The 27,288-nt window shown below is 47.5% G+C and overlaps 1 protein-coding gene and 1 long non-coding RNA gene across 6 annotated transcripts in view; one reads left to right on the top strand and one right to left on the bottom strand.

Annotated features, from left to right (window-relative positions):
* The window catches only part of LOC129841011 (histone-lysine N-methyltransferase SETD5-like), a 28,530-nt gene extending 17,130 nt beyond the window's left edge, over positions 1-11,400 (top strand). For 2 of the 5 annotated variants that reach the window (XM_055909134.1, XM_055909120.1), the window contains exons 10-23: positions 41-365; positions 553-627; positions 726-875; positions 985-1,347; positions 1,638-1,895; positions 2,112-2,235; positions 4,047-4,327; positions 4,547-4,603; positions 4,746-5,252; positions 5,822-5,914; positions 7,420-7,721; positions 8,104-8,231; positions 8,534-8,622; positions 8,710-11,400. In XM_055909134.1, the coding sequence (XP_055765109.1) occupies positions 41-365; positions 553-627; positions 726-875; positions 985-1,347; positions 1,638-1,895; positions 2,112-2,235; positions 4,047-4,327; positions 4,547-4,603; positions 4,746-5,252; positions 5,822-5,914; positions 7,420-7,721; positions 8,104-8,231; positions 8,534-8,622; positions 8,710-9,372 (3,415 nt within the window). In that variant the 3' untranslated portion in view covers positions 9,373-11,400. The remainder of the gene's footprint in view (positions 1-40; positions 366-552; positions 628-725; positions 876-984; positions 1,348-1,637; positions 1,896-2,111; positions 2,236-4,046; positions 4,328-4,546; positions 4,604-4,745; positions 5,253-5,821; positions 5,915-7,419; positions 7,722-8,103; positions 8,232-8,533; positions 8,623-8,709) is intronic. The other 3 variants (XM_055909127.1, XM_055909141.1, XM_055909110.1) reach the window with 2 other exon arrangements.
* Positions 11,401-11,661: 261 nt separating this feature from the next.
* LOC129841069 (uncharacterized) lies at positions 11,662-19,116 on the bottom strand. Its single transcript, XR_008757273.1, has 3 exons — positions 13,753-19,116; positions 12,880-12,979; positions 11,662-12,725 (listed from the first exon to the last, which is right to left on the bottom strand). It is a non-coding gene; the product is annotated as an uncharacterized LOC129841069 (long non-coding RNA).
* Positions 19,117-27,288: the final 8,172 nt, after the last annotated feature.

The raw sequence follows: 27,288 nt of genomic DNA on the forward strand, positions 1-27,288 counted from the left end.
TTAGAAAAGCACTCGAAAAATAATTTTATTGTTATTGCAGTAACTACAAGGTGGACTGTGCCTGCTACAAGGGCAACCAGCAGAACTGCCCCGTGCTGAAGCACAACCTGAGCCCGCGCGAAACCCTGCTCTGCCACGCCACAGGGTCCTTGCCCCCGCCCTCCCAACCCCCGGCACCCACGGGGGCCGAGACGCGGCGGCGGAAGGCCCAGCGGAGAGAGATGGAGGGGCCAGGTGGCGGCAAGGGACCATTCGGGATGTCAGATGACAGTAACCAGCCGCCCGAGGAGAGTGGCGAGGTCCGGGAGACGCTGCAGGGCAACGTCAGCCTGGGCAACGTCAGCCTGGGCAACAGTGACACAGAGGTGTGTGTTTGTCTTGGTGCAAAGACGTGTGTGTGTGTACGTATAGAGATGGGGTGGGTGGGTTGTAGAGGATTTTACAACTCATGTGGTGCTTTCCTACAGAGACACACAAGGGTGTGTGCACTGTGTAATGAAAATGAATGCGCCATTTCGCAATCACAAAGTAATGTGTGCATGTGTGTTACAGGAGGGACTCCTAGATGGGGTGAAGTTGGAGGAGGAAGAGCTGGACGAGAACGGAGTCCTCATCTCCAGTAGACCGGTATGTGCCACATAATTCCCGTCGCACCAACCAACCCACTGTCACTATCAAATCATAGTGTAAGCCTGCAGTTCGTAACCCACTCTCTCTGTCTGTAGAAGAGGACGCCCAGCGCAGGGGGCATAGACGAGTTTAAACAGGAGGGCCTAGAGCCTGTAGAGGGGAGCGGAGGGAACCCCACGGGGGTTAACGCCGCGGCCCACCAAGTAGGGGTGGGGATAAGCACCCGCCGTGCCACCTACGTCACCGTGAGTCAGACTTTCATCCCCCTTACCGCCACATTCTCTCTTTGAACTTTGTGACCAATTTTCCAATTTCAATATTGCCCCCCCACCCTAACAGAATCTCTCTCTCCAGGAACCCTCCTTAGCAGCTGACACAGACAAGGCCCTGGTGTGTACTGCACCCCTCCTGGCCCCTCTCGCGGCGCCCCCCAAGCCTCCCCCGGCCCGCTCCTCCAAGCCACGGCCCAAGAGCCGCATCTCACGCTACCGCTCCAGCTCATCGCAGCGAGCCCGCCGCCAGCGGCAGGCCCTGGCCCTGCAGCAGGCGGCCCTGGAGCAGGCGGTGGTGGCCGAGGGGCAGGAGGGTCCCCCGGGGGGACCCGGGACAGAGCTGAGGCTGGGGGACGGAGCATTGGGAGCTGGGCAACTCCTTGACGGAGAAGGCCTGAGTGCTCTGAACAAGGGCAACCTTCGCAACCTGCCTAAGACTAAGAAGGTGAGCGGGATGGGGCTGACTTCCAACCACCATCTAGTTTTCTATTTAATCGTTATAATTTCTTAAACATTTAATGAACCAGGACAAATCTGTAGAGTTTTTTTTTTGTGTTTGTATTACAACATTTATAGTCCCAATATACACACATGTAGAATTTGGCACTGAAAAGTCTCTTCCACAATTAGTTAAAAATAATTCCCAAATTTCTCGCTAAAAAGTCCCTTTTTAGAATTTGGCGGTAACGAGTCTTCCAGAATTTGTTTGCAAATAATGATCTCCCCCTCCCCCAGTATCTGGTGACGGAGTGGCTGAACGACAAAGTGCTGGACAAAGTAGTCCAGCAGGAGGCGCCCACGGTGGAGCGGCAACTGCGCATCACCACCGACCCCACGGTGCTGGCGACGACGCTCAACATGCTGCCGGGCCTTGCGGCCTCGCCGCTCATCTGCACAGCGCCCAAACACTACGTGCGCTTCGGCTCGCCTTTCAACCCTGAGCGCCGGCGCCGGCCCGTCAGTGTGGACGCCACCTACGGCTCCTTCAAGAAGGTACCGGTGGAGGGAGTTGTGGAAGTTGTTGGGGTCAATGGGGGAATAAGGGGTACATGGATAATGTGATGTGTAGTGGGTGCTTGAGAAGGACAGAACTGTTAGAAGTGGATGCATCCCAAGTGTGCACTTGTCCACTACCCTTCATATGTTTGAAGGATATTCAGTGTTCCAGGTAATTTGGCTGATGCCTGTTTGTATCTCCCTTATGTGCAGAGATGGATCCAACAAGCCCAGGATGAGAGCGGGCTCTGCTCGGGAGGCCTGGAGGACGGCACCGAGTCCACCTCCTCCCACCAAAGTAACAGCAGCAGCTCCACCCCCAACCCTTTCAAAGCCGGTATCTACAAACTTCTTTTTTTTTTTTTTTTGTCTGTTCACTGTTTACTAACAAGTCTAGTAGCATTTGTAATCTAAACTCAGCAGAAAAAAGAAACGTCCCTTTTTCAAGACCCTGTCTTTCAAAGATAATTCGTAAAAATCCAAATAACTTCACAGATCTTCATTGTAAAGGGTTTAAACACTGTTTCCCATGCTTATTCAATTACCAATAAACAATTAATGAACATGCACCCGTGGAACGGTCGTTACGACACTAACAGCTTACAGACGGTAGGCAATTAAGGTCACAGTTATGACAACTTAGGACACTAAAGAGGCCTTCTGACTGAAGAACACCAGAAGAAAGATGCTCAGGGTCCCTGCGTGAATGTGCCTTAGGCATGCTGCAAGGAGGCATGAGGACTGTAGATGTGGCCAGCGCAATAAATTGATATGTCCGTACTGTGAGACGCATAAGACAGCGCTACAGGGAGACAGGACGGACAGCTGATCGTCCTCTCAGTGGCAGACCACGTGTAACAACACCTGCACAGGATCGGGTACAGGATGGCAACAACAACTGCCCGAGTTACACCAGGAATGCACAATCCCTCCATCAGTGCTCAGACTGTCCGCAATAGGCTGAGAGAGGCTACCTGAGGGCTCGTAGGCCTGTTGTAAGGCAGGTCCTCACCAGACATCACCCACCGTCGCTGGACCAGACAGGACTAGCAAAAAGTGCTCTTCACTGACGAGTCGTGGTTTTGTCTCACTAGGGGTGATGGTCGGATTTGCGTTTATCGTTGAAGGAATGAGTGTTACACCGAGGCCTGTACTCTGGAGCGGGATCGATGTGGAGGGTCATGGTCTGGGGCAGTGTGTCACAGCATCATCGGACTGAGCTTGTTGTCATTGCAGGCAATCTCAACACTGTGCGTTACAGGGAAGACATCCTCCTCCTTCATGTGGTACCCTTCCTGCATGCTCATCCTGACATGACCTTCCAGAATGACAATGCCACCAGCCATACTGCTCGTTCTGTGCGTGATTTCCTGCAAGACAGGAATGTCAGTGTTCTGCCATGGCCAGCAAAGAGCCCGGATCTCAATCCCATTGAGCAAGTCTGGGACATGTTGGATCGGAGTGTGAGGGCAAGGGTCGTTCCCCCCAGAAATGTCTGGGAACTTGCAGGTGCCTTGGTGCAAGAGTGGGGGTAACATCTCACCGCAAGAACTGGCAAATCTAGTGCAGTCCATGAGGAGGAGATGCACTGCAGTACCTAATGCAGCTGGTGGCCACACCAGATACTGACTGTTCCTTTTGACCCCCCCCCCCCCCTTTGTTCAGGGACACATTATTCTGTTTCTGAATCTTATGTTCATACAAATATTTACACATGTTAAGTTTCTTTTTTTGCTGAGTTTAGTACAGACCTGGTTTATACTACTCCAAGTCTTTCAAATACGTTGAGCATTTTCAAGGTGGATGATGTTTGCACTTTTGGGACTTTTATTTTTCTGTTCAATTGCAAGAGGTCAGCCAAGCACAGCTGCAGCATTTGAAAGGTTTCTAATAGTTGAAATCGTTTTTGGAACCCGGGTCCGGTATAACACTCTTGCTGTTGATGAGCACACTTACTCAGACGTGTCAATATTTAGCCTTGGCTATTATTAGTCTGGTATTGTTTTACTTTATCCTAATTAGTCAACCATGTACATAATTTTAAGTGAACTTAACCCCAAACAAAGATCTTTTTCACCGGTGTGCGCTGACACCTGTCACAGCAGATCGTCTGACGCTATTGCTTTTCTTTCCGTTAAAAAAAAAAAGAACTGGCGGCGCCCCCCAAGAAGCGGCGGTCCATATATGGCCCGGAGGTGGAGGCAGCGCCGCCTCTGCCCGGCTCAGAAGAACACGGTCTGCTGCTGCGGCCCCTGTCGCCTATCACTCCCCCGCTGCCGTCGGACCAACCCCTGCCCAGCCCCGCCTCCTACGCCGCGCTGCTGGGTTGCTACGGCGACGAGGAGCGCCGGCTGTCCAACGGCATGGCTGGCTACTCGCCACTGCCCTCGCTGCCAACCAGCCGCTGCAACACGCCACTGCAGTTTGAGGTACTTCGGAAGGAGGCGGATATACACACACAGGACATACAGAAATACACTCACAAACATGCGCGCACACACACAGGACATACTGAGCGTGTGTCAGTGGGGTGCCAGAACATATGACATTTCTGCGTACAACGCTACAGTGCATAGACATAGTTGTTTTCACTGTGCTATCTATCTTTTTCTAATGGTATTTCATGTGTCTCTCTTCTACCCATCCAGAACATATCATCTCCAGAGGCCTCTCCTGTGCACAGGCCAGAGTCCATCTCTCCAGAGGTAGGCATTCACCCCACAGACCCAGAGGAACTGAGAGCACTGGAGACGGGGCTAAATGGGTTAGCTTTAGTGTCACCGGATAGGGAACCTTTGTCACAGGTTTCGTAACCCGGTTTCCCTCTTCTTCCTCTTCCACCTGTAGCCGTGTCTGCAACCGGACGTTGACACCCCGCGTTGCGCACTGCAGTTCCCCAACCTGTCCTCGGGCCTCGATGGCCCTGTGCCCGCCATGTCAGACGACTTCTCTCTCCTCTTGGCAACGGGGCCTCCTCCCCCCGACACGCAGGGGCCGCTGACCTCCATGGTCGGCGGGGCAGGCCTTCTGACTCCCCTGGCGCCAGGCACCTTGTCCGAGTCGGCCCAGCAGGCCAGAGAGCAGAGCTTCAGGACTGAGTTCAACCTCATCTATACCTGCTCCCCGCTCAACGCCAACCTGGGCAACCCCGCCACCACCGACAGGCGCCTCAGCCAATCGGAGGGCAGCTTCTCCCCGGCCGAGTCCTTCTACAGCACCGTGAGTGGCCAAGGGCCTCTGGCGGAGGCAGGGCCTGGCTCTCTGTCGCCCTACGGCGAGCAGCACTATGGCGGGGGCTACCCAGACAGCGGCACCCCTCCCCACCACACCAGTAACCCACCGCAGAAAAAGAAGGCAAGTCCAACTTTCTCAACGTCTTCCTGCTTTTGTTTTTTTTTCTCCCCAAAGAAATTGTACTGTTTAACAAAGATATTTGTGTTTTAAATGAAACTCCCAAATGGCGGTATGCTAGGTAGATCATGTCTGTAGTGGTAGTATGGAAGAAGTGCCTACATGCTTATTGGTATAATGTCCAAATTTGAGGGCGAGAGTCATTTTGAGTGTGGTAGGGTATGTGGAAACTGAATGGCTACTCGGACATTGTAGTCTTTCCTTGCTTTGTGTTTTCCATTCACTTTGTGTCAAATAGATCAAGTGGGCTCAGTGATTCCACGCCGAGATGATAACTAAATCAAAATAGACGTGGGGTAACAATTGTCATACATGTCTTTAGAAACCAACAATGCCGTACTTCTAGAATGATTTACACATTTTCTCTCTCTCTATGTGTATTCTGTCTTTCCTACTGCAGCTAGCCCAACAGGTTTTGTGTTCTGTCGACCCTCTCCTCACCCTCCCACTCCCCCCTATGCTCCTCCTGAAACCTTTGCCAAGTCTTTCTTCCACTGTTTCTACCAAGGCAGAGGGCCAACCTGCAAACCGTTAGTCTGCTGACAGGACAGCCAGGTTACCAGGCTATAGCAGTAAGACGTGAATACAAGACAGTACACAATATGGTGAATATTTCCATACCATTTAGAAGTGTGCATGTAAATATTGTTTGGCATCCGCATACACAGCCCTGCCCCAAACTCCCCTTTTCCAAAAGAAACCTACATGACCATGACCTATTATATCAAAACATCTCTGTATCAGAAACATGGTCACCCCGTCGTCTCGGAGCGCCGTGCTACGAGCCCGATGCTTCATGGTGTCGTCTTCAGGCTGCCAAGGTTGGGCTAGGCCCTGTTGGCGTCGGCTTCACTGGCCATTCGTCTATGGTCCATCTCATCCATAGTTCTGTCCCACTGTGCCCGCATCCCCTTTCACCAGCCTCGATCCATGCCCAAGTCAGATCCATACCAGCAGTATGGCCAATGCCCATCTAAGAACCATACTAGCACCCCTTCAAGAGGCACCCCTAAGGGCCCAAGGACAATCAGAAGGTCCATAAAAGTAGTCTTTGGAGCCCGAGAAGCTGTTCTAAGGGCCCAAGCAGAATCAAAAGGCCCTAACAAGTACAGTAGTCCTCGGGTCCGAAGACCCTACTGTGTGGCGATTCTTCAAGTCCTGAGGGTCTAGGTGAGGCCTCCTGGTAGCCCTGATATCGGACTGTCCATTCAGCTAGCCTTCATCTCTCTCATCCTCCCCCCGTCCCCTCCTTGAGTCTCCTGCCTGTTTCATGACGACCTTCTGCCGGGCTGTTCTCATTTGTCTCTTGAGTGTGGGTGTATGTACCGTACGCGAGTGCTCTGTGGTTCTGTTTTTGTCGTCGTCGTCCCCCCCCCCCCCCCCCCCTTTTCTGTTTTGTTTATTACCTCGCAGTGGTTGCTTTGTGTTGTGTTGTTTCATTTGAAAATGATAAGTTGCCTGTGCTGATGTTTCAATTTTGGCCCGTTACTAACTATCCACAAAGAACAAAGGCTTCAAAACTCAAAACAGAATGGTGGTGTGTGACAAAACCCATTTTAGAAAATGATAGCTTCCTGATTCTGGTAATAACATTGATGCCAGTATCAATACTCTGATACAAAAAGCCATTTTCTTTGCCATTCAGCAGGGTTTTGTCCCGACACTGTAGGCAGAGCGTGGTAAAGCTACCCAGGATTGCTTCGTTGTTTGTCTGTTATTGTCAAAAGTCAACTCGTTCCAATTGTCAGCCAAGGTATTGTATTTTTGCCCCTCTGTATCCACGTCAGATAACCACAGCAACTGAGGATGTTGACCCACCATAGAACTCCCAGGATGGTAGAAGTAGTAGATCGGTGACCTGTGGTTGCTCTTCCGTTCAGGGTTTGGTAACATTTTTGGATGTTTGGTCAGTCCGTTGATAACGTCTAAGCGAACGTGCGTTCAAGGTAAGTCGTCTTAACAGTTGAGTTGATGCATGACGCCCTGACCATACTGTACTGGTGAGTAATCACTGGTGTCGCAATGCAACCAGTGGTAGTGTGTGTGTGTCATGGGACTAAGGCTGTACATATGACTGACTAGGGATGGTTCTTTTCCCTCGGCGACTCAGGTGTCTCTGCTGGAGTACCGTAAGAGAAAGCAGGGGAGCAGCAGGGACCCAGAGCCCGGGGGTAGCTCCCTGGACACCCGCCCCAGCTCCATCTGTGCCAGCGCCAAGTCCCCCGGAGGCCTCCGTTCCTTCCACCTGCAGCCCCCAGCCTCCCCCCACAGCTCCTTCTCCTCCCCCACCCACTCCTCCATCCCCCAGATAGAGGAGGTGAGCCCCCCAGATAACCACCACAACGTCACCACCTCCCACCACCTCCCGTCAACACCGCAACAGTCCAGGGCTCAGGAAGGCACCAGCCACTGGTAAGACTAGACACTGGCACCACATCCTCTCACAGCACTTTGTTCCCTGTCACTTAGCATTCACTTGTCTTGCTGGTGTGCAGTTGAATTAAAGGGTAACTACACTCAAAAATAAAAATGTATTTCGTTTTTTTTCCCCCAGACCTCAAAAGTGGTATCCTGATGTGGTTTAAACATTGTTGTGGACTTGGAACATCCAATTTGTTTGTTCTTCTATTAAAAAAAAAAAAAAAAAATGAGTTTAGGAAAAAACTAACACGGATTCGGCAAAAAACAAATATATTGTACAGATTTTATAGAGTCCTACATAAGCCCCTTGTGTGTGTGTCTGTGTGACTGAACATACTGTACATGACTGTGTTGGTGTTTTGCTTTGGTCCAGGATGGTGCCCACGACAGTTGAGCGGCTGAGGGAGGGCCAAGGTGTCTTAGAGCGGGTACTGAGGGGCTCCCTCAAGATGGACCGTGTGCTGAAGAGAACGGACTGCTCGGCTACAGCCAAGGACCCTGGTACTGCACTCGTTTTCACTACCCGTTTTTCTAGTCTTCACATGAATGAAGTAGTAGGGAATTCAGACCAGACGTCCTCCCGTCCCAATTTTAGACTAGACTAAAACATAGACCTCGAGTCTGAAATATAGAGGCGTGTTTAGGCTGGTTTGTCTTTTGGTTTTTCTCATCTTAAGTTTTTGTCTGAAATGTAGCTATAGTACATTTGCCAAATTCATTTCAGATTCCGATGTTTCGGGGAATGCGCACGCATGTACCATCTGTACTCCTGTTAAGCTTGTGTCCTGTTATGTTTATCCCAGATGCAGACCGGTATGAGATCCAGACGGTACCCCTGGCCTCTCCCATGAAAAGCCCACAGAGATACAGCCCGTCTGTCTACACACACCAGGTATGGTGTCCCTTGTCATTTGCGAGAGTTGAGTGTTTTGTTTTGTACTAGGGTGTCAGGAAGTATTTTGTGTTTTCTCCTTCTAAGGTGCAGCCCCCCTTATCGGAGAGCCACCAGCAGACAGTGGACAGTCCAGCCTTCCTTCAGCAGAGCGTGTCCTCTCCATTCCGTGGTTCCTACAGCCCCTCGGCTCCCCCTCCCTCAGGCCAGGGCTTCTACTCTCGCCTGTCCTCCCTCTCCGGCCTGTCTCAAGACCCCTCGCAGCAGCATCAACAACAGCCCCTCAACCCCCTGTCCTCCTTCCCCAACCAAACCACCTCCACTGCAGACTCGGCGCTGTGTGGGCCCTCCAGACCGCCAGGAGGCAACCTGCACCAGCCGAGCGGCAGCAGCAGTATGGACGGGTCCCACGTGTACAGTGGCGGGAGCCACCTAAAAGCCAGCCTCTTGAACAGCGGGTTGTCAGGGTCTCCCACCCCTGGCTCCAGGGCTCACGGCAACCCTAAAACAGACTTGGGCGCCGGTGCTGCGGGGAACCCGGCGTCCCACCACGCCTCCAGACTGAGCCAGCAGCAGGCGTCCCGGAGCCTGAAACCAGGCAGCCCCGGGCAGACAGTGCTGCAGGCCGGCTCCAGGCTCCTGGCGTCCTCCACCGGCCAACACTACCCACAGCGCGGGACACCCCTCAGTCAGTTCCAGCACCCACCCATACAGGGGTCAGGAGTAAGGACACAGTCAGGAAGCTTTTAGGATGTTGTGTGTGTGTGTGTGTGTTTGTTTGCTTGAGCGTGTGTGTGAAATTGTGTACCTTCTATCTTAAACCCTGTGGAGAAACTAGGCTCGGGGGAGGGGATATATACAGACCTAAGAGGAGAAAGAACTTGGCTTCTTGTATGGATTTCTCCTTATTTTCTGTCTTTTTTTGTTTTATCTGAAAATAAATTGCTGCATTCTAAACATGGCTAATTGAGGAACTTCAACATCATCAAGGAATCAAATGAAAAGTGAAAAAAGACATGTTCAAACAAAAACAATTGTAATTTGAAATTGCCCTGACATGAGCAGACTGTGTAAAACTGGCTAAGTAGATGGTGAAACTCAACCGCGACTATCTGTACAAAGTGTTTTCTTTGTTTTTGTTCTTAAAGAAGCGTACCTATGGTTTTGTTTCCGGATTTGATAATGCTGAGATGGCAGGTGTAACTCAGCAGAGACTTTGTCAAGGTTACTTTTTGGATTTGGCTAGAAGCCGGGTCAGTCCTGCAGTGTTTCGTTTGGAAAGGGGAAACGATACTAGCAAAAGCGTATGTGTGTATCATCCATTATAAAGATGCAGAGGGTGGCAAATAAGAGATGCCTAAAAATCATTCCTTATGATTTCCAGTTTTTTGTGTCTCAAATTTAGCCAATTTCTGACAACTCTTGATCTGTATTTTACTGTTCAATGATTTTTCTTCTGCTCTTTTTTTTTTCTTTTTCTTTTTCCACGTGACTCTTTTTATTTGATGTATTACTACTTCACAGTAGATTTGCTATATTGTACTTGAGTCCTACAGATCTTGTAATTCATGGTGCTGCAGTTGTTTTCGTCTTTTAAGTTATTTACATTCAAATCCAGCTATGTTCCACACTCAACCGGTTGATTCAGCTCATTTTCTTATTTGGAATCAAGACTTTTGCCAGAAATACATCTTAGTAATCGTTAACTTTTATTGTGCTGGAGCGAGAAGTAAGAAGCAGAATACTTCATTTTTCTTTACTCCGTTGTTGGGTTTGTTGTCTCTTGAATCCTGTCGGATTCTTTTTATGAAAAATGTATTGAGAATATATTTTTTTCTCTCCCTCTGACCAATCCTTGCATTCCGTATGCCACCTAAGAAAATAGGAGGATAATCTATGGCGGGATTTGTTTGAATGGTATAAAAAAAAAAAAAAAAGCTGCTGTCTTCTCCTTGTTTGTTTTTTCTTATTTTTTACGCAAGTGCTGCTTCAAGATGTTTCCCTTCCCACAGAATGCTGTACCTCCATTTTAGTAGGGTCTTCACCAACTGAATCCAAAACAAAAAGATGAAAATCACACAGCGACGTTAACAAGTCATGTGCCATGATCACTGCAGTGGGACTTTTAATCAATGTTAAATGACATTGCTGATGCACACTGGGAGATGTAGTCTCCTCGTGACAGACGAGACCCAGGAAGATGGACTTTTTATGGAACTCGTTCGGACGTTCTAGTTTGGTTGGGAGTAAATGTCTTTGGGGAGCCAGGAACCACACTGGGGCTTTAAGGGAAGGTTTTGGACAGAGGGACTTGTCAGCTTGACCGGACACTTGACCTTATTGCCTCATCCATAGACAAAGGGTACATGAATGTTTGACCGAAGACTTCAGAGAAATTTGTGACCCAATATTACCAGCACCTTAAGTGAAAGACAAACCCCTAAAATGAAACAAATGAGAATGTAAGGTCATGTGTACTTGTATAAAATGTGTTAAACTGTACGAAGAAAAATATAGTACACTAAATTTGCAGCATGATATTTATTTTCTGGATCTTACCGATGGACAGATTGGGATGACTGAGTCTGTCCAGAAAATCGGTTTTTACTCAACAAAACGGGACAGTGCATTTTTTTTTTTTTTTTTGGTGAGGTTTAACTTTTTTTGTTTTGATTTTTAAACAGAGCATAGTGGTAACTATTTGGACTCCCCATCCAAAAGAAAGCAGAAGAGATGTAATTAATTGTAATTAAATACATTGAGTTTTTTAATATTTCATGCAAGGACAATCCTACGTTTACATTTTAGTAATTTAGAGACTTATCCAGAGCAATTAGGATTAAGTGCCTTGCTCAAGGATACTGACTTGTTACATGAACTATTTTTATTTTTACCTAGTCGGCTCAGGGAATCGACCCAGCCACCTTTCGGTTACTGGGCCAACGCTCTTAACCGCTAGACTACCTTCCACCCTAACTATGGTATGTTGTGTATACCCCCCCCCCCAAATCTGTGAGGAAAACATGTCCACACAGTATGTTAAACTGGCACTTTTTATTAGAAAGAAATTATATACATACACTGAAGTCAACAGTGAAATATTGGCATGCATCTCCTTAGTTTATGCTAAGTGATGCTAGGGTGCTTTGCAATACCTCACGGATGCTTGCGTAAAGTTGCAATTTCTGACATGCACCGAAATCTGTGTCGTGTGAAGTCTGGAAGCCTCTGGAGTACGCCTAGTGAAGTGTAAACCCAGCCTACGTTTGTGAAGTTGACTGATGGCGCTTTCGCTACCTTTCACATTGAAAACCTATCAGGGTGCGAAAGCGTTACTTAGTCAATGTCATATAGGAGATTGAATATTTACGAAAGAACAGATAGGGAAATGGCTATAGACGTTTTTGTAACACTGCGTGGTAATGAAGGGTGTCTGGTCGGGGTATGGGCGCCCACGCTTGGGCAGCGGAGTGTAATACCGTTGACATGTATAATGCAACGCCATTTGTCTTGCGAACTTGTCGCGAGGTGATACATGGTCTGTCCTCTTAGAAGGGCAACGCAGTCCACCAATCAACTCAGTTTGTCCCATGTATCAGTGGTCATTACAGTAAGGCCATGGGCAGGAATCTGAACAAGCATATTGGGACGATAGGAAACTGTACACTGGAGTTGGTTGCTACTTTTGCGGTACTTGTTTGATAACATCTTATTAGTATCCATGCCAACTGAGGAGATCCTTTGGTCCACTTAAATGCTTTTTACAGTCAATATTGTGCACACACTGGCACACAGGATGAAACTTTGGGAGTTGGGTTGTTCAATTGGGGAATTGGTTCCTCCTTTTGAGAGAACCAATTCCCAAATTGAAGGTCGAGTGGGTTGTGTTCTCTGCCGCGTAACTGCTTCGTTAAAGGGTTGTCCACTGCCAGAGTCTTGCCGTCTTGTATTTTGACTGTAGGGGGCATCGGTGTGTCTTCCTTCACCGGATCCAGCTGTAGGCACGACACTCCACCTCCGGCAACTCCTTATAAACGATGCGGTAGCCACACTCTGTCGAAACCCGCTGGCACTTGTTGGGCCATGTGGTAGGTTTCATCGGTCTGGGGATACGAACAGAAACGAGGCACTTTGATATTGGCAACAACAGAATTCTTGTTTGTCTTTAGCAGATTTTTCTATCTCACTGTTGCATACCAGTACTCAACATTTTAAGGTCTATTTTAACTTAGCTATTCATTTGGTTCGTTTACTCACGAGAGGCAAAAGTAGCCATTTTCGTGGCAGTAGCACTTGTCACAGCCCCTGTAGAAGGTCTGTCCAGGCTGAAAATGAACCTCCTTGTAAATACACGGACCTGCAGTCAGAATACAGAGCTCAATTGACATTGATTAAAAAGGTACCGGTTGTTAGAATGCACTGTCAAGTTATCTGGCTATGGCATGCACAATTGCAAGGATTTACAAATAAACTCAAGAGATTACTGCCTGATACCAATCTGACCCTGAATAAGTAGACCTGCCCTGCTGTATCACACCCTGCGTGGCCAGCATTATTTCAGTTGGCCAGTAGATGGAAATGTTACACTTAAAACTGCTGAACAGTAAAGCGTTCCATACCAAATAAGTGATGACCCAAATTGAGAAATGTATTCATAAAAATGCATGTGAAAATGCATTATCACAGATGTGATTTTATTTTAATTGATGGTACAACACCGTGTATCTTTATCTACGCTGATTTGTTAAGGGGACTTTTGCTTTGTTTTGTCAAGTCACTATTCAATTGAAGGAAGAAATGTGTGCAAAATGTTTATTTGACCTAAGCCAAAATATATTCTATATAGGTTTTACTTCTCTTTTTTTACAGAAAGGTCAAACGGAATAGCCTGTGCACCAAAAGAGAAACGACAAGTTACCAGAAACATGTTAGCCTACTCTGGCGCACTACTTAGGACCAGAGCGGGTTCTTCAGCTGTTCCTGATGGAGAACCCTTGTTTTGGTTCCAGGTAGACCCTTTTTTACAAAAGGATTGTTCGTTGGGTGAAATGTTTCTACCTGGAACCAAAAAACAGATCCCTTCATTACAACTTTTTTTAAAGAGTGTATATAATCAAGGTTGTACTGTACCTGCGTGTCTGTAGATGGCTGCCTGGGTCACCTGACAAGTCCAGATGAGACTAAGGGACAGACACAAAGCCCAGAGACAGACTGACATCCCAGGTCCAAACACACGTCTCGCCCACGCCATGGCAGCCCGACTCCACTCCAAGAAGTAACAAGAAAAATTAACTGTAAATCTACCAGGAAGAAGCAGGTCTTCACACGACACTAACCTCCCGACAGCAAATGCTAATCTAATCGAGTGAGTAAAGAGGTAGCCTATGTTTTTAGTGAGAGAGCGCAAGTGCCGGAGGCCGGTGTGTGATGAAGCTGGGAACAGGTTCTTTAAGCGAGGGGTGGACCAGATGGTTCGTCTGAGCCCTGTCAGAGTGTGGAAGTCTTAATTCTCACTGCTCTGCGCTCCAGATGGCCTTTATACCCTCCCTGCCCAACACCTGCTCTGACGGCCAAGGTACCACACAGCGGAGAGAGAGAGAGGGTGGGAGACGCCTAGGACTAAACACACATTTCTGTGCTTGTTTCTTTCCAATTTTCAAATGTTATTTTCGTTCCTCCCTCTTTTTCTATTGCACTCATGTCTGTGCCAGAGTGCACCCCCGCCCCTCGTTGTCTGGCTGGCGCATCTCCGTTCTGGAACGCTCTGGGTCGACTGGGGTTTGGTCCGTCTGGGTCTGGGCAAAAGGAAAAGTTCCACTAAATATTTTGATATTTCTTCTGACTCATTGGGTTTATATGAGCAAAGCGCAGCTTCCGGAATTGTAACGCTAGGTGTGGAATGTGGACCAATTCGTTTCGGAATGTCCCAGCCTGGCGTTTTCCTGTGGGTGTCGGTGCCGTGTCTAGCACTGTAGCACGCTGGGTGGCTTTTTCACAAAAACACACACGCACATCAGTCAACCACACCTGGAGTCTTACGTGGGAACAGGCTGTCGTGTAGGTCTATCTGTCGTCACTGTTGCACTCGGAATAACAATCACTCAGAGAGGAAATTCTGGAGAGCTAACAGACCTAACGGGAACACGACAGCCCTCCGTGATCTAACCCAGTTATCATGACACAAGCCCCTTTTCAATCCCTCCATTCAAGTCTGGGCCGTGAGTGGCTCCTGACCTGTTTTTTGGCCACATTAAGTAGAGTTTATTCTCATCTACCACCCAACATCCTAATCAAGTAATTAGCAGCAAACTCACCTTTTTGCGCAACCTCAGGGTTTTTGAAAATGATCCAAGCCAGGAGAGTATTCACACCCCTTGACTTTTTCCACATTTTGTTGTTACAGCCTTATTCTGAAATTTATGAAATTGTTTATTTTCCTCATCAATCTACACACAATACCCCGTAATGACAATGCAATAACAGGGTTTAAAAAATCTTAGCAAATGTATAAAAAAAACGGAAATATAAAATTTACATAAGTATTCAGACCCTTTACTCAGTACTTTGTTGAAGCATCTTTGGCAGCGATTACAGCCTTGAGTCTTCTTGGGTAGGACGCTACAAGCTTGGCACACCTCTCAGGTTCTGTCAGGTTGGATGGGGAGCGTTGCTGCACAGCTATTATCAGGTCTCTCCAGAGATGTTCGATCGGGTTCAAGTCCGGGCTTTGGCTGGGCCACTCAAGGACATTGAGACTTGTCCCAAAGCCACTTCGGGACAATCCTGTCTCGGAGCTCTACGGACAATTCCTTCGACCTCATGGCCTGGTTTTTGCTCTGATATGCCCTTTCAACTGTGGGACCGTATATAGACAGGTGTGTACCTTTCCAAATCATGTCCAATCAAATGAATTTACCACAGGTGGACTCCAAGTTGTAGAAACATCTCAAGGATGATCAATGGAAACAGGATGCACCTAAGCTCAGTTTCGACTCTTATAGCAAAGTGTCTGAATACTTGTGTAAATAAGGTATTTCTGTTTTTTATTTTTAATACATTTGCAAAAATGTCTAAAAACCAGTGTTCGCTTGTCATTATGGGGTATTGTGTGTAGATTGCTGAGATTTTTATTTATTTATCCATTGTAGAATAAAGTTGTAATGTAACAAAATGTGGAAAAAGTCAAGGGGTCTGAATACTTTCCGAAGACACTGTATATACAGTGAGCTCCAAAAGTATTGGGACAGTGACACATTTCTTGTTGTTTTGGCTCTGTACTCCAGCACTTTGGATTTCAAATCAAATGATGACTATAAGGTTAAGATGCAGACTGTCAGCTTTAATTTGAGGGTATTTTCATCCATATCAGGTGAACCATTTAGAATTGACAGCTCTTTTTGTACATAGTCCCCCCCCATTTTAGGGGACCAAAAGTATTGGGACAAATTCATGTACAAATTAAACTTTATTTGTCACAAGTGCCGAATACAACAAGTGTAGACTTTACCATGAAATGCTTACTTACAAGCCCATAACCAACAGTGCAGTTCAAGAAGAAGAAAATATTTACCAAGTAGACTAAAATAAAAAGTAATAATGAAAGTAACACAATAAGAATAACAATAACGAGCCTGTATACAGGGGGCACAGGTACCGAGTCAGTGTGCAGGGGTACAGGCTAATTGAGGTAATCTGTACATGTAGGTGAGGGCGAAGTGACTATGCATAGGTAACAAACAAACAGAGTAGCAGCAGTGTACAAAAGGGAAGAGGGGGGGGGGTCAATGTAAATTGTCCGGTGGTGATTTTCTAAATTGTTCAGCAGTCTTATTGCTTGGGGGTAGAAGCTGTTGAGGAGCCTTTTGGTCCTAGACTTGGCGCTCCGGTACCGCTTGCCGTGCAGTAGCAGATTAAACAGTCTATAACTTGATTGACTGGAGTCTCTGAAAAAATGTTATGGGCTTTCCTCTGACACTGCCTATTATATAGGTCCTGGATGGCAGGAAGCTTGGCACCTGTGATGTACTGGGTCGTTCGCATTATCCTCTGTAGCGCCTTACGGTCAGATGGCGAGCAGTTGCCTTACCAGGAGGTGATGCAACCGGTCAGGATGCTCTCGATGGTGCAGCTGTAGAACCTTTTGAGGATCTGGGGACCCATGCCAAATCTTTTCAGTCTCCTGAGGGGGAAAAGGTTTTGTCGTGCCCTCTTCACGACTGGCTTGGTATGTTTGGACCATGATAGTTCGTTGGCGATGTGGACACCAAGGAACATGAAACTCTCGACCCGCTCCACTACAGCCCCATCGATGTTAATGGGGGACTGTTCGGCCCGCCTTTTCCTGTAGTCCACGATCAGCTCTTTTGTCTTGATCACATTGAGGGAGAGGTTGTTGTCTTGGCACCACACTGCCAGTTCTCTGACCTCCCTATAGGCCGTCTCATCGTTGTCGGTGATCAGGCCTACCACTGTTGTGTCATCAGCAAACGTAATGATGGTGTTGGAATCATGTTTGGCCACGCAGTCATGGGTGAACAGGGAATACAGGAGGGGCCCCAGTGTGGCAGATGTGTTGTTGCCTACTCTTACCACCGGGGAGCGTCCCATCAGGAAGTCCAGGATCCAGTTGCAGAGGGAGATGTTTAGTCCCAGAGTCCTTAACTTAGTGATGAGCTTCGTGGGCACTATGGTGTTGAACGCTGAGCTGTAGTCAATGAACAGCATTCTCATATAGGTGTTCCTTTTATCCAGGTGGGAAAGGGCAGTGTGGAGTGCGATTGAGATTGCATAATCTGTGGATCTGTTGGGGCGTTATGTGAAATGGGGGTGGGTCTAGGGTGTCCGGGAGGATGCTGTTGATGTAAGCCATGACCAGCCTTTCAAAGCACTTCATGGCTACCGACGTGAGTGTCACGGGGCGGTAGTCATTTAGGCAGGTTACCTTCGCTTCCTTGGGCACAGGGGCTGTGGTGTTCTGCTTGAAACATGTAGGTATTACAGACTCAGTCAGGGAGAGGTTGAAAATGTCAGTGAAGACACTTGACAGTTGGTCTGCTCATGCTTTGAGTACAAGTCCTGGTCATCCGTCTAGCCCAGCGGCTTTGTGAATGTTGACCTGTTTAAAGGTTTTGTTCACATCGGCTACCGAGAGCGCTATCACACAGTCATCCATTGTGCTCCCGTGCATGCTTCAGTGTTGCTTGCCTTGAAACGAGCAAAAAAGGCATTTAGCTTGTCTGGTAGGCTCGCGTCACTGAGCAGCTCGCGTCTGGGTTTTCCTTTGTAGTCCGTAATAGTTTTCAAGCCCTGCCACATCCGACGAGCATCAGAGCCGGTGTAGTGGGATTCAATCTTAATCCTGTATTGATGCTTTGCTTGTTTGATGGTTCGTCTGAGGGCATAGCGGGATTTCTTATAAGTGTCCGGATTAGTCTCCTGCTCCTTAAAAGCGGCAGCTCTAGCCTTTAGCTCGATGCGGGTGTTGCCTGTAATCCATGGCTTTTGGTTGGGATATGTACATACTGTCACTGTGGGTACGACATCATCGATGCACTTATTGACGAAGCCGATGACTGAGGTGGTGTATTCCTCAATGCCATTGGATGAATCCCGGAACATATTCCAGTCTGTGCTAGCAAAACAGTCCTGTAGTGTAGTATCCGTGTCATCCAACCACTTCCGTATTGAGCGAGTCACTGGTTCTTCCTGCTTTTTGGCTTGTAAGCAGGAGTCAGGAGGATAGAATTATGGTCAGATTTGCCAAATGGAGGGCTTGGGAGAGCATTTTATGCAGCTCTGTGTGTGGAGTAAAGGTGGTCTAGGATTTTTCCCCCATGGTTCGTCTGAGGGCAACCATGGTTTCCCATGGTTGCACGTAAAAATGTGGTAAAACTAATTTTATGTTTGCCTGCATTAAAGTATCCGGCCACTAGGAGCGCCGCTTCTGGGTGAGCATTTTCTTCTTTGCTTATGGCCTCATAGAGTTGGTTGAGAGCGGTTTTAGTGCCAGCTTCGTTTTGTGGTGGTAAATAGACGGCTACGAATAATACAAATGAGAACTCTCTTGCTAGATAGTGTGGTCTACCGCTTATCATAAGGTACTCCACCTCAGGCGAGCAATACCTCCAGACTTCTTTAATATTACACATCGCGCACCAGCTGTTATTTACAAAAAGACACACACCCCCACCCCTCGTCTTACCAGAGGTAGCGTCTCTGTTCTGCCGGTGCATGGAAAATCACGCTAGCTCTAAATTGTCCGTGTCTTCGTTCAGCCACGTCTTGGTGAAATATAAGATGTTACAGTTTTTAATGTCCCGTAGGTAGGATAATCTTAAACGTAGGTTATCAATTTTATTTTCCAGTGATTGCACGTTAGCCAGAAGAATAGAAGGCAGTGGGAGTTTACACGCTCGCCTCCGGATTCACAGAAGGATGCCCGACGTGTATTAAAGTAGTAAAAGGTTAAGTATTTGGTCCCATATTCATAGCACACAATGGCTACATTAAGCTTGTGACTCTACAAATTTGTTGGATGCATTTGCTGTTTGTTTTTGGTTGTGTTTCAGATTATTTTGTGCCCAATAGAACGTAATAGTAAATAATGAATGACACAATACATGATTTACCATTCATTTCTATTTGGCACAAAATAATCTGAAACCAGTGGAGGCTGCTGGGGGGACGACGGCTCATAATAATGTCTGGAACAGAGCGAATGGAAATGACACAACACATGGAAACCATGTGTTTGATGTATTTGATACCATTCCAGTCATTCTGCTCCAGCCATTACCACGGGCCCGTCCTCATCAATTAAGGTGCCACAAACCTCCTGTGTCTGAATCGCAACCAAAACAAACAGCAAATGCATCCAATACATTTGTGGAGTCACACACTTGATGTAATCATTGTGTGCTATGAATGTGGGACCAAAAACATTTGGCTACGTTAGTACACGTAAGTGAATTTGTACCAATACCTTTGAGGGGTCATAGTCATATCATTTCAAATCTTAAGTGCTGCAGTAAAGAGCCAAAGCAACAACAAACGTGTCATTGTCCCAATACATTTGGAGCTCACTGCATGTGCATCGGTGATGACGATGTTAGATGTGTCCATTTTTTATGAGGAGAACCCCCGCCAGGCCATCACCGTGGCAGCAGAACCGTTACGTAACTGGTTAATTATACCAGCTGATGAAAACCACGGTCTAATTTTATCTTGGCACGTCATCCAACCAGTCTCCAAAAAGAGATCCAGCTAGTTGTAAGTGGCTGTAAGTAGATGCATACTGGTTCTGAACCTGGACATCTATGTTGCCCCTGGATGCTGTTCTTGGGTCAATTTAGCGTTTCCCCATTTAATGGTTAAGGTTAGGATTTTGGAAAAGCAAGCTGATCCTAGATCTGTACCTAGGGGAAAAATCTATGTAACTTCTTTGGAGCTCTATGTACATTAGGCGAAGGTATATATTGAAGATTATTTCCTATAAGATGTATTGGGCAAGCTCTTTAGGAGCTTCGCAGAGGAAATATACTCTCGCACTGCCTGAATTTCAGGATGGCCGTGTTTGTACATGGGCTGCTCCTGCTTGTGTGTCACGTGGGTAATGCTTGTGTGTTACATGTCCACTGGAATCGGGGCCCGTATCCACAAAGCGTTTCAGAGCAGGAGTGCGGATCTAGGATCAGGTCCCCACCTGTCAATATATTCATTATCATCTAAAAGGCTAAACCGATCCTAGATCAGCACTCCTACTCTGATAGACTTTGTGGCTACGGGCCCTGGTCACCCCCCAGTGCTTTAGATATGGTGTGGTGTTATATTGAGTCCTGTCAGCACATTTTGTTCTTTAAGATGGACAATAAACACGTCTGACGTTTGACTAAGACAAGAATGGAGACGGCGACAACATGGCATTTAGAACCATGTGTTTGACTGCACTGCTATGATTGTGTTGTGCCCAAGGTAGGCCTGTGTTATTTCGCCTACATTTTAGTCATTTAGCAGACGCTCTTATCCAGAGCGATTTTTCAGGAGCTATTGGGGTTAAGTGCTTTGCTCAAGGGCACATTGACCGATTTCTTTGTGGGGGATGGGGGATTCAAACCAGCAACCTTTTGGTTACTGGCCAAACGCTCTTAACCGCTAGGCTACCTGGCTACTCCCCCCATGAATGAAGGAGATGAAGCAAAAAAAAAAGCATAATTTCATTTTTTCAATCAGCAGTGACATCTGTGTGTGTGTGCAGGCGAGTGTGTGCGTTGTAGGTAAGGGGTAACGTTTTCCACCTTTCCTGCCAAAGCCTCACAGGCCCGGCTGCTGGCTCTGTCTACAAAGTGACGTGACATGGTTGCTTTATTTCCAAAGCTGCCAGTCCGATGGTGAAGCCTAAACACTCAGACACCCTTTGACAGATACCCACCCCACCAAAACCCTGCCTAGCACATCCTGTTCTCCTTCCCATACCCCTCCACTCCCGACCGAGCCCATCCACAGATGGGAAACGCACATGGCCAAAGAGCTAATCTCTGCTCACCCGATGATGACCACACTCCATGTGATTATTTTCGCTAGCCGCGTGAACACACACAGGCCACACTCTCGCAGGCCACACACACACACACGCACTGTGGTCCACTTCCTGACACATACACACAGTGACAGGCCACACATACACAAACTGTGGTCCACTCCCTGACTCGACTGTTCTCTCTCCAGTCGATGAGCTCAGGCCTTCAAGGTGTGGCACCCACTGCCTAGTTGGTTGTGTGTAATACTCCTGGTGACTCATAAAGACTGGATGGGTGATGATGATTTAGAAGTGGTTTGGAGCCAGGGGCTGACAACATCCTTTTCTTTGACCAGACTGAATTATTTAAACAAGGTGTGCTATAAACAACTGGTCATTCCTTTTTTTCCTTTCATGTCTACAGGTCAGAAAGGAGAGCGGCCGATAGGACCACACATGCGCAGCTGGTCAGAGCCGATTGATCGACACTGAGAGTGAGGGTCCAGACTCGCTCACTATCTGAGTCGTACCACACTTCTGTTTAGATACAGTAGATGACAGCTGGTGCAATCAAAGACAATGACATGTTTACACCATATGCAGGTTTCAATTATATATGACTTTAGGACGCAATCCATTAGTGTGGCTGTGCAACTTCACTTGTCTTATTGCCAACACATCGGCGAACCTCTCAAGAAAGGGAGAAAGCGAGGAGGCATTTGAAAGGGTGTAGTCAGAGAGGAACAGGCGACGTGAGAGGGTTTACTCCGCCAAAGATAAGACCCCGAAGTGAGGAATTTTTGTTTGGAGGTCAATGAGAGAGTGTCAAATTTTGTCAACGAAAAATGTAATTGCTCATTTGCTACGTGAGGCTTATTTGATCGAATAGAAGTTTCATATTGCTTAGGTTGTCACGAATGCGCTGATATAAGTGGACGTACGTGGCATTTTGGCAACTTAAAAAACAAAAATATTGGAAACGTGCCTGTTGATCACACGCATATCTGCCCTGTCATTGGCTAGAATGGTCCCACCTGATCTTGCCTACTCCCGCCTGCCTTCCATCAAAGACAATACAGTGTTTCCATCTTTGAGGACATGTATTTCCATTGTTAGAGCGGTCACTCGACTATCTTGTCATTATAATAGATACTCTTAGGGTGTAGAAGGACACCTTGGCGTCAGTCCGCTGGCACTGGCAGTGCCATCATCTGTCGGTGCCATCATCTGTCGGTGCCATCATCTGTCGGTGCCATCATCTGTCGGTGCCCTGTGATCAAAGTGAAAGTGGCCCTGCCGGTACCCTCCACAGGGCTCCTCTGTGACAGCTTGGACTCCGGTTGGCCCCTCTCAAAGCATGTTGGCACTGCCCGACAGCGTTGGCACTGTCCAGGCCAGGGTCCCCTCCATCCTGCCGTCCCATTGGCCAGCCCGCAGGGAGCAGACAGGAGACGGCCTACTGCAGCCAAGCGCCAGACTGACCATCTGGGTCTCCTTCTCTGTTTTTTTTTTCTCTCTCTCTCAATTCCAGCTGACTCTTGCGCTTCACTTCTCTTTTCCCATTTGCCCAGATTTGCATTCACTTTCTGCCCTCTTTCTCTCACTCTCTCCCTCTTTTTCTGTCTCTCTCTCCATCTCTCTCTTCATTCCTCTTTCTAGCCATAGCTCTGTAATGTGATATTTAACCGTGTGTCGTTTCAGCATTTCAAGCTTCTGTCATAGACTAAACAGTAGTGTGGAGATAATTTCAATTGATAGTTTACTGTGGTGTCCATTGTTAATACAATTAATGATAATAATGTAGTGACCGTCTCCTCTGTCTACACTACTGGCTTAAATCCTACTGTTCCTCGATAGATTTGGAGTTCATTGACAATTTTGAGAACTTCTGGAAGAGGCCCCAGTTTTACAAGAGGAATGGCTTGCATCCATATTGGAGAGAGGCAAGAGTTCTCTCGGCGAACAACGAGGAGGTTCTGTCTGGATGTTCTGGTTCTCACAGAGGCCTGGCTCAATGGTTCGATCATGGATAAAGACATTGAAATTGCTGATTACAACATCTTCAGGTGTGATAGACTGAAAAAAGGGGGAGGGGGGGGGGCTATATATGTGAAATTGACTCTCGTGGCATCATTTTGTCTAAGTGTCACTATCCCCAAAAGGTGTGAGTGTTTGGTTATAGATGTGGCCTTGTGCCAAAACATGCATATGTTTGTAGCAAAGATTTACTGCCGCCCTGCTGCACTGGCAGAGGCTGTTGGTACTATGTATTGCTCTGAGCTTTCCTCTATCAGCTATGCAACTGACCTGGAATTGTCTCTAGAATTTGTCTCATCTATTTGTATATCTCTGGCAAACAATATGTCATAATCAGTGAAAACGTTATTGATTTATGTAGCTTTAAATGGCATTTTATAGATGTTATGTATTGCTATCAAGTCAAAACTGGATTTTTCCCCCAAAACAAAGGTTGTAAAAGTATGCTAGAAATGTATAGAATAAACCATATCTATTTTTTTGTTTCTGTGACAATCAATGAATTCGTGTTGGATTTTTTTTTATTTTTTATTATTTATTATTATTTTTATTATTATTTATCCCCTTTTCTCCCCAATTTTCGTGGTATCCAATCGCTAGTAATTACTATCTTGTCTCATCGCTACAACTCCCGTACGGGCTCGGGAGAGACGAAGGTCGAAAGCCATGCGTCCTCCGAAGCACAACCCAACCAAGCTTCTTAACACAGCGTGCCTCCAACCCGGAAGCCAGCCGCACCAATGTGTCGGAGGAAACACTGTGTACCTGGCCCCCTTGGTTTAGCGCACTGCGCCCGGCCCGCCACAGGAGTCACTGGAGCGCGATGAGACAAGGATATCCCTACCGGCCAAACCCTTCTAACCCGGACGACGCTAAGCCAATTGTGCATCGCCCCACGGACCTCCCGGTCGCGGCCGGCTGCGACAGAGCCTGGGCGCGAACCCAGAGACTCTGGTGGCGCAGCTAGCACTGCGATGCAGTGCCCTAGACCACTGCGCCACCCGGGAGGCCCTCGTGTTGGAATGTCTGTTGAATGTCCCTAATGTGTGAATATAAAACCAACTTTACCTTGGTCTGGCTATTAGCGAGGTAGCTAGCTATAACTAGCTGGCTAGAAGGATGACGTTAGAAGCTAACCTTGAACGGAGCCTGACTGCAGCAGAAGCAGTTGACTGAAATTAAGCTAACTGTAATCGAAAGATGGCCTACTATAATTATTATAACAAAATACCTTTTCTCTATAGAGCGTAGTGTGACAGACAGTGGGGAGTCAGGCTGCAATGAAGGGGGCAAAGGAGATACACAGAGAGAGGAAGCATTGAAGAAAACAGGGAGAGAGGTTAATAGTACATTGGTTCGCAAACTTGGTGTCCGGGACCAATGTGGGGTCCCCTAAAATTTAGACAGGGTCCTTACATAATCTTTCATCTTATCAAACACATTCATAACTTGTTTCTCTTCAAATGGGTATAGAATACATTTTAGAGTCAACTAAGGGCCCTTTACACTGTCAGAATTCACTTTCATGTCATTGTGTTGGGACAGCCTGTGGGACCTACAATTTCGTGAAATATAAAGACAATTTTATTTTATGTACGCTGAACAAAAATATAAATGCAACATGCAACAATTTCAAAGATTTTACTGAGTTACAGTTCATGTAAGGAAATCAGTCAACATCATCAGTCCTGACTTACCACTCGTGTATGTAATAAATAAGCAGTGAAACAGCTATTATTGAATAGGTAGTGATGAATAGTAAGGTAGTTTTTTTTTTTTTCATGAGGTTGTGCCAATATGCTGTCGTCTGTTGGCGACTAGAAACAATTGCATAATAGGAACTATTACAAATGAATGGTCCTTGAAAATAAATATTAGTGCTTGAAAAAGTACTTGAAAGTCCTTGAATTTGTTTTGACACTGTCTGTACGAACCCTGTAAGTTCCATCTCAGATTCTGCTGATCAGTCAAAAGTTTGGAAAATTGTAAATGCTCTGAAGCGTGGAATTTCCTATAATTCGCTGCCTAAGCAAATTGTGTCAGACTCTGGCATCATGTGTGTGTCACGTCCTGACCATAGAGAGCCCTTATTTTCTATGGTCGAGTAGGTCAGGGCGTGACTGGGGGTTAGTCTAGTTTATTTTTTCTATGTGGGGTTCTAGTTTTGTTTTTCTATGTTGGTGATTTTGTATGATTCTCAATTAGAGGCAGCTGGTAATCGTTGTCTCTAATTGGGGATCATATTTAGGTAGCTTTTTTCCCACCTGTGTTTTGTGGGATACTGTTTATGTGTAGTTGTATGGCAGCACTCCATTGTCGTCACGTGTCGTTATTCTTTTGTTATGTGGTTCACTTACTTTAAATAAATAAAGATGTGGAACCCGGATCACGCTGCACTTTGTTCCGAGTATGCTTCCAGTTCGTACGACGAGCGTGACAGAATATCCCACCACAACAGGACCAAGCAGCGTGCCCAGGAGGAGAGGGTAACATGGACTTGGGAGGAGATTCTGGACGGGAAGGGATCCTGGACTTGGGAGGAAATCCTGGCAGGACAGGATCGCCTTCCTTGGCGGGAGACGCCAGGAGAGAAGGGAGGACAGCGACGACGCCGCGGTTCGCGGCCACAGAGAAAGCCCAAAAGACAGCCCAAATTGTTTTGTTGGGGGGGAGGCACATTGGGTGGTCGGCGGAGCCGAGGAGTGAACCAGAGCCAGTCTGGGAGAAGAGGGAGAAACTGGAGGAGAGTGAAAGGAGAGAGTCAGAGACCGTCAGAGAGTGGATGGAGGTATTGGAGGAGAAAGAGCGGAGAGAGTTGTTAAGTTGGTGGAAGATGCACGACAGTTGCCCTAAGGAGTGTATAATTAGTTTAATGCCACCTGAGTCAGCTCCCCGTACTCGTCCTGAGAAGTGTGTTAAAGTTCCGGTACAATTGATGCCGGCTATACGCACCAGGTCTCCAGTGCGCCTTCACAGCCCAGTATGTCCTGTGCCAGCTCCTCGCACTTGCCGGGCGAGGTGTGTCATCGAACCGGTACCATTGATGCCGGCTATACGCACCAGGTCTCCAGTACGTCTCCACAGCCCAGTACGTCCTGTGCCTGCTCCTCTCACTCGACCTGAGGTGCGTGTCACCAGTCCGGTGCCACCTGTGCCTGCCCCACGCATCAGGCCTCCAGTGCGCCTCCCCAGTCCAGAGCTTCAGGCGACAGTTCCCAGTCCAGAGCTTCCGGCGACGGTCCACAGTCCGGAACCTCCTGAGACGGTCCACGGACCAGAACCTCCTGAGACGGTCCACGGACCAGAACATCCTGCGACGGTCTACGGTCCAGAACCTCCTGCGACGGCTCTACGGTCCAGAACCTCCAGCTCCAGGGCAGGAGCCTTCCTCTGCGCCAATGCCCAGTTCGAGCACGGCGTCCAGTCCAGCTCCATGGCAGGAGTCTTCCTCTGCACCGATGTCCAGGCCAGGGCCGGTGTCCAGTCCCGCTCCATGGCAGGAGCCTTCCTCGGCATCTAGGTCCAGTCCAGGCACAGTGTTCAGCCTGGGTCCATGGCTGGATCCGTGGGATGAGCAGGTTCTTCGGCCCGCACCAGAGCCGCCACCAAAGATGGTGGATCCGCGAGCTGAGTGGGTTTTTCGTCCCGCACCAGAGCCGATGCTGGCGGATGAGCGGGTACTTCGCCCCGCACCAGAGCCGCCACCGACACTAGACACCCTCCCCAACCCTCCCTTTTGGGTCAGGTTTTGCGGCCGGAGTCCGCATCTTTGGGGGGGGGGGTACTGTCACGTCCTGACCATAGAGAGCCCTTATTTTCTATGGTAGAGTAGGTCAGGGCGTGACTGGGGGTTAGTCTAGTTTATTATTTCTATGTGGGGCTCTAGTTTTGTTTTTCTATGTTGGTGATTTTGTATGATTACCAATTAGAGGCAGCTGGTAATCGTTGTCTCTAATTAAGGATCAAATTTAGGTAGCTTTTTTCCACCTGTGTTTTGTGGGATATTGTTTATGTGTAGTTGTATGTCAGCACTCCATTGTCGTCATGTTTCATTATTCTTTATTGTTTTCTTATGGTGTTCACTTACTTTAAATAAATAAAGATGTGGAACTTAG

This window comes from Salvelinus fontinalis, chromosome 3 (genome assembly GCF_029448725.1).
Source record: "Salvelinus fontinalis isolate EN_2023a chromosome 3, ASM2944872v1, whole genome shotgun sequence".
Taxonomy (NCBI): domain Eukaryota; kingdom Metazoa; phylum Chordata; class Actinopteri; order Salmoniformes; family Salmonidae; genus Salvelinus; species Salvelinus fontinalis.